The following is a 7,433-nucleotide window of genomic DNA, read 5'->3' as shown; positions in this document are numbered from 1 at the left end:
GTTGAGCTGTACTATTGTGTGGACTAATTAGCTGTTATGTTCCTTCATGTTGTATATATCTATATATCTATATCTATATATGGGGAAGATTTCCTACATGAAGTCTCTCACTATTGCTGTACATGACTTCTTTTTGTGTCTCTCTCCAGTAAGTCAATAATTTTAATGTTGTTCCTCTTCATAGTATCAGACATAGGTCATAGGTTTTCTTCAGCTCCTCTGATGATGTTAGATTTTTGTTCGTGTTTGTTAAAGTCTGCTTGGCTGTTCTCCATGTCACTCGTGCAGTTCTCTGCTTCCTCCAGTTGATACTCGAGGTCTGTATTTCTGCTGCTGGATTTTGTTAACTCCTCCCTAAGCTCTTGTATTTCCCTTTGGTGTATCGAGTTTATCTCCTTTATCATTTCATACTTTTTTTTGGTATTGTTTCCTTCATATTCTGTATGACTCCAAGCAGCATTCTCAATCTTTATTTCTGTCTGCTTCTTCAATGCATGTCGTTATGTTCCGGACATTTTCTGCCATTGCCTTTTGATTCCCTTGTTTTTGTTGTTACTGTTGAGGTCGTTGGCGTTGATGGCTGTTTGTATTGCGTTGTGCCATTTCCAGGGAGTCAAAGAGCACTGCCCCTTCTGGGAGGTGTAGGAATGCTTTTTCAAACTGCCTACAGCTAATTTCACTATGGAATTAACCTACCATTTTATCCTCCTGTGCCTTCCCTCTCAGAGAAGTGCCCTGAAAGCCTGATGGGTTGCCTGCTTTGGCCTTGTGGAGGTTGTGCAGAGGTTCCTGCAGCAGCTTGGAACGTTGACCAGTGTTGGCTGAGTTTTCTTAAGTATGTGAGGCACTAAGGTAGAAAGGAGAAAGTTCCCTCAGGCATGTGGGACGACAGAGGAAAAATAAGAGGTCCACCAGGAAGAGTCAGGAATTCCCCGGTAAGAAGTTAGGCAAAGTATTCCCTCTTGGAGGTCAGCAGGGTTTTACCAGTCTCGGACTAACTGCCCAGGGCGCAGCTCACCTAGCTGGGTGTCGCACAGGTGTAAACGCCCTAGGCTAGGGGGAGTGGTCTGGAGGTTGGCAGTGGGTGTGAGAGAAAATGAAAGAGACAAAGAGGGAAAAAATTAAAAAGTAAGTCCTCTGAGGCTGTGGTGGGGATAGAAAGAAGAGAGGGAAACAAAAGTAACAGTGTAGCTAAGTCCTGATCCCTGCTTGTGGAGCTGTAAGGATTTAGTCCCTGCCCTGAGGTGGTGGCAGCAAGCTGCGGCTGTGTCGAGAAAAAGCCCCTGCGCCGCCCACCAGGACTGGGGGGGGGGGGGGGTTGGATAGAGAGAAGAGAGGGAAACAAAAGTAACAATGTAGCTGAGCCCCAATCCCTGCCTGTGGGGGTGCAAGGGTTTAATCCCTGCCCTGAGGCAGACTTCAACAAACTCTGACAGTGTTGAGATTAAGCCCCTCTGTGAGCTGTAAATGGTCCCAGCTCCCACTGACACAGTGGTGGGGCTAAAATCAAGCCCTAGCCGGCCTCCACTGTGGTGAGCTAAAAGCTCCCAGCCCCTCAAAACCTTTTGGGTCTGTGCCTACTTATCTTTCTGATGTTCCTGCTGAAATCCAGCAGTGTTGAATTTCACTCTAAGCACCTCTCCTGGCCTGATTTCTGTGGAGTCCCTCTGGTATGTGTTACTCCTTCGTCATCATGCTGGAAGTCCAAAATATATCATTTTTTAAGTATTCCTTAGGTTCAATGCTTCCTGGAATCCCTCTATTTCGGTCTCATTTTCTAGCTGTCTCTCCATCAATATTTCTGTCATACTCATATAGCTTCTATATCTTTGTTCTTGAATCTGTAATTGTTAGAAAAATATTTCTCTGAATCCTCACAGATTCTAGCTAAAGGTCTTTGTTCTCTCATATGCTTATTACCAGTGAAACCTGCTGCTTTTATGACATGGAATGACATAGAATGGATTGTCAAGAATCAGATTAAAAAAGACGAAAACATAGTTTCTAAGGCCATTTCAAAGTAAGTGTTGTTCTTACTGCTGTCTATGGCAGCGGTTCTCAGCCTTGTTGATGCCACAAACCTTTCATACAGTTCTCCAGTTGTGGTGACCCCCCCCCCCAACCATATAATTGTTTTTGTTAATACTTCATCACTGTCATTTTGCTACTGTTATTAATTGGGTGACCCCAGTGAAAGAATCATTTGACCCGCAAAGAGGTGGCGACCCACAAGTTGATAGACACTGCTCCATGACCTTCTCTCCCAACAAGCAAGACCTTCAGAGCTTGAACTTCTGAGTTTGAAGTCCTCTTCTTTGACTCATGGATCAATGATTTGAAGCAAGACCATTTAATAGGTCTTATTTGAATATTTATTAAATGATTTTGCCAAAAAATATTGAGAGTATCATGGATTTTCAGAAGAATAAAAAATCTATCAGGAAAGATAGACTGCCCCTTAGAAGTGAGGATGTGAACACCCAGTTTATGGGAGGCTGTTTAGGACAGTGGGAGCCAAAAAGCCATGGCAGAGTATCTAGTCAGACTGAGCCACTGGAAGATACATTCTCAGCAAGGGCAAGTTTCCGAAACAGACTTAATACCAGGCAGGGACCACTGTAATCTTGATTATGGCAATTTCAACATTAGACGTAGCCAGTTGACCTCCCTAAAGGGAGAATCTAAAGTAGTTCTGGGAGCAAGTATCTCTTAGTTGTTCCATGACAGAAATCCCTTCCCTGGCTTTTGAATGTCAATGGGAGTCTTTTCCATCTCATTCATTATTTCTACTTTTGTGTTTACACTAATGTAAGCTTATCCTTACCACCTTAATGCAATTTGTTTTTCATTGTTTTTTGTTGAGTTTGCTAGAGGTTAAGCACAGGAGTAACTACATAAGGATATATAAAGACAATATATATTCAAGGGGTTATAGGGTATGAGAGGTTGGAGATGTGTTATATGAAGGGAAAGTGGATTGTGAGAGTATAAAAGGAGGGAGGGGGGAAGGAGAACTAGAGTTGAGCCAGAATGCACAACTCATTTAATGATGATGGAACCATGGGGAAGGAGGGATGCTCTCTGAGAGATGTGGTGGTGAGTGTATAGTTCCCATTGACATGATTGAAGTATTCAATTGAATGATATGTAAAGTATGTGCCAATAAGACTGTTGGGGAAAAATAAGAAGTGAGGATGATTAGACTTCATGTCATATATATGTTGGACATGGTCTCAGGAGAGAACTGTGCCAGGAAGAAAAATCATACTTGGTAAAATGAAGGTCAGTGAAAAAGAAGAAGATCTTCAACAAGATGGTCTGACACAGTGGCTGAAACAATAATTTAAGGATAGCACAAGACCAGGCAGTAGTGTTGTGTGCTGTTGGACACACCCAAACCAAAAATGTGAGCTATGATCCCACAGTCAGTGATACTGTGCCCATTTGGAGGTTGAAATATCTTATGAATTTTCAACGTATAAACATTCAAGTGGAACTGAAAAATCTACTTTTCTTTTAACATTCTCAGATCCAAGAAATTTTTAAATCTCTGTTCCAAAATAGTAGACAAAAATTTTTCCAAAAGCCCCAACAACATTTATTTTAAATATACATTGAAATACATTCTCACATAATTTTAAAAGATGAATGAAAAACAGTTTTCTATATAGTAAAATTATTTTTGTCTGTTTACTTCTTTATGTCTAAATGTACAGGTGGATAACAGTGATATGGTGATGGAGTGGAACACAATCCCCATTGCTTATCTAGTGTCTTCACTTAGGAAACTTTGCTCTGTCTAACATTTTCTTGAAAGCATCTTTCACATCTTTATTCCTTAAGCTATAGATCAAAGGGTTCAATATTGGAATCACCACAGTATAGAACACTGACACTATTTTGTCTCGTTCCAGGGCATAGCTAGTGCTTGGTCGGGAGTAAATAAAGAGAATCAAACCATAGTACAAAGTGACGGCGGTCAGGTGAGAGCCACAGGTGGAGAAGGCTTTGAAGCGGCCCTGAGCAGAGCGGATCTTCAAGATGGCAGCAATGATGAAGAGGTAGGAGGCAAGGATGAGCACTGTTGGAGTAATGACATTGGAGGCAAGTATGAAATATAGCACAGCCTGGTACCTCTCCTTCACATCACATGCCAACTTCACAAGTGGGGGAAGATCACAGAAGAAATGATCAATAATATTGTTGCCACAGAAGTTCAAAGTAAATGTTTCACTTGTGAGAATGGTTGAGTTAATAAAGCCACCAAGATATGAAGCTGCCACAAGACTGGCACATAATCTTGGGGACATAGCCTGGGAATAAAGCAGGGGATTCGAAATAGCCACATAGCGGTCATAAGCCATGGCAGCTAATAGATAGCACTCACTGTAGGCCAGTCCAGCAGAGAAGAAGAACTGAGCCAGACACGCAGCAAAGGAGATGCTTTTGTCCTCAGAAATGCAGGTCACTAGGATCTTGGGGGAATAGACAGAGGAATACCAGAGGTCCAGGAATGACAGGTTCCCAATGAAGAAATACATGGGTGTGTGAAGCCGTGAATCACCACAGATCAGAGAAATCAGGGTGATGTTCCCAAAGAGACTGATGACATAAATAATGAAGAAGATGAAAAAGAGTCCTATCTGTAGCCTCAAATCAGCTGTGAACCCTAAAAGTATGAACTCCCTCATGTTGGTGAAATTTTTCTCTTCCATTGATTGGCGCTTCAGTGATTCCTCTCTGTGAAATAATTAAAAAATAGATCATGAATTAAGAATTAGTATCCCAACCTTCTGGTTCCCATTTTAGACTTGGAAAAACAACAACAACAGAGAACACTGCTACACGGACATTGTTCTTGGTAAGATGCATTTCTACTGATCTGAGTCTTACTCCTTTTTTGGATACCTGGGAAATCAGTTCTATGCTATGGTCTCAAGAACTCAGTCATTATACACCTGACATACTGTGTTCCATCTTGTATTTTTAATCGTGCGTGGGTGTGTCATGCATGATCAGAAGAACTTTTTCTCTGATTGTATTTGGAATGACTAATGACCATGTCACCAAAACACCCAATCTGGCTTTCTTTGAGTCAATTCCCACTCATAGTGACCCTCTATATGCTTTCTGCAGCTGAAAATCCCTATGGAAGCAGATAGGATCCTCTGTGTCCCTTGGAGCAGCTAGTTGGTTGGCAGTCCCAATACATCCTAGAATCCCACTGGTGCCATCATACAAAGTACGCAAAAAAAGCAAGTTTGAAAGAAAGCTATGACAACAATCCATATCTTTCAGTCTTTGTCTTTTTCCAAGGAATTATACAGAGAAGCTAGATGTTAATATTTTAACAGGACTTTGAGATATCTCTGGAGGTTCACTACACTCTAATATCCTTGAAAGAAGTAACTACATCTTGTTCATCTTTTGACCTCGAAACCAAGCAAAAAAGTGCCCTAATGTGGAAGTTAAGGGGGCTGAAAAAAAGACTACAGAGTAACTGTAGATAAATGGAATTTGGGCCATGCTACTTTTATGATCTTCAAACATATGCTGAACTGACGACACTAATTGACAAAATTGTGTTCATCATGTTGATTGCACTTTACCAAGAATGAATGAGTTTTTAAACTGGCTACACTAATGGTTTCGGGGATGTATGGAGCATAGGCTCTAGCAATCCTCAGGGATGGAAGTGGAAGGTCGGACCATTGCACACATGGTAGAAGTGTCATAATCTGCTTCTTTGCTTCAACCCAAGGACCTGTGCTATAACCCATCACACTCCACCAAGAACTAAATCACTATCACCGGGATTCTGAATTGACAGGTGATATAAAACAGTTTGCCGGTACATTCATGTTTTAATGCTTTCTTATGCTAGAGGAGAAAAACAAAACCGAAGCTACTTACTTTGCCCATTATGCTAGGTCAAATCCAACTGCCCTTGAGTAGGTGCTGTCTCGTAGGTCTCCGTTAGAGGTTTTGCAGAGCTGTAAGTCTTTATGGGAACTGATAGCCTCATCTATCTCATGATGGCCAGCAGATTGATTTCAACCACCAACCTTACATTTAACGTAGCAGGTCAATGCTTGCCCTAAAGTACCACTAGGGTTTATATATGCCAGGACATGAACTTAAAATTGAACTTGAAAAGTAAAGAATATTCTCTTGGAACTTCATCAATTTGAGGAGAGGTTATTTTTCCCCCATGAGTCATAGTTTTTGCTATTTATCGTAAAGTCATGTAACTAAAACCAAACTAAACTCACTATAAGCAAGTTGATTCTGACTCAGAACAGCCCTGTAAACAGACAAGAACTGCTCTTTAGGGATTCTGAGACAAGAAAGTTTTATGGAAGACAGCCTCATTCTCCCATAGAGCAAATGGTGAGTTTACATCGCTGACCTGTTGTTAGCAACGGTATGTTCAACCCATTGCACTGGCAAAAATCTCTAATTTTCAATTTCTAAGGAAATATTTAATATCAAAATTATTGATAAAGTTCATAACAACCAAAAGAAGATTGTAAAAGTGGCATTGATGTTCTCTTCCTATTTCAAGATTATCAGTGACAATGTGATTTTTAAGTGAAGCATATGTCTAGAAGCAGTTTAGGACTCAGAATCAGAAGAACGTTGATTGCAGTCTTAGTTGTCTGGTGGCAAATATCAATAAAACCATCCCAAGGACACCGACCTTCTCACCTGTCTTTCTTAGTCCAATGAGATTTTAAGAACTCAAATAAGATCCCATGTGATGAAAGAGTTAAAAGCTGGGAGTCTCATTCTCTATAATTTCATAATTGTCTCATCTCATATATATTTGATTCAAATCACCAAGATTCCCAAGTGTACTCATTATTTAATGCCTCCCAGGGTTTCAAAGTTCCCTCTGACAAAAACTATCCCTTCTTTAAGAAAAAAAGGATTCACTATTGATAATTTTTATCTCCAGAATATCCTTAATATGTTAATGGATAAAATATGATACATGACATACAGGGGCCTTCAAAATGTTTTATTTGTAAAATTTCCATGATGGTTTAATAACATTTTTTCATTAATGTTTTCAAACCTCCCTCATATTGAATAATATTCTTATTTACATAGATACAAGGGATAGTTTTTAGAGCTGCATGAATTTCCCATTACTTCATGGATCTAAAGCTATACTTATTGGATTCAATGTATGTTGGGAAGCTTTCTTCTCACAAAACATCTATCAGGCATCTTCCTCGACCAAAAGGCCTCTATCAGATGTAGCTGCCTCTTGGTGTGGACACACAGAAAGGAGCTGATCATCTATTGACTTCTTGGTGCCTTTCAGGGCTTAATTCACTGGTTCTTTGTGCTCTCTAGTTTGATAATTTAGTCAGGTAATTCTTGAACTATACATTAATAAAGAATATATGACATCGTCCCAAAGTGAT

General features: G+C 40.3%; 1 protein-coding gene across 1 annotated transcript; it reads right to left on the bottom strand.

The window, feature by feature from the left end:
• Positions 1–3,776: 3,776 nt before the first annotated feature.
• LOC142445680 (olfactory receptor 9G19-like) lies at positions 3,777–4,715 on the bottom strand. Its single transcript, XM_075547619.1, has one exon. It carries the CDS (start codon positions 4,713–4,715, stop codon positions 3,777–3,779), a length of 939 nt encoding a protein of 312 aa, XP_075403734.1.
• Positions 4,716–7,433: the final 2,718 nt, after the last annotated feature.

Source organism: Tenrec ecaudatus, chromosome 4, assembly GCF_050624435.1.
Source record: "Tenrec ecaudatus isolate mTenEca1 chromosome 4, mTenEca1.hap1, whole genome shotgun sequence".
Taxonomy (NCBI): Eukaryota; Metazoa; Chordata; class Mammalia; order Afrosoricida; family Tenrecidae; genus Tenrec; species Tenrec ecaudatus.
The sequence above is the reverse complement of the archived record's forward strand: the minus strand, read 5'-3'. Positions and strand labels throughout refer to the sequence as shown.

Excerpts from the sequence above, each read along its gene's own strand:
- LOC142445680 (XM_075547619.1), bottom strand. The coding sequence starts at position 4,715 with ATGGAAGAGAAAAATTTCACCAACATGAGGGAGTTCATACTTTTAGGG.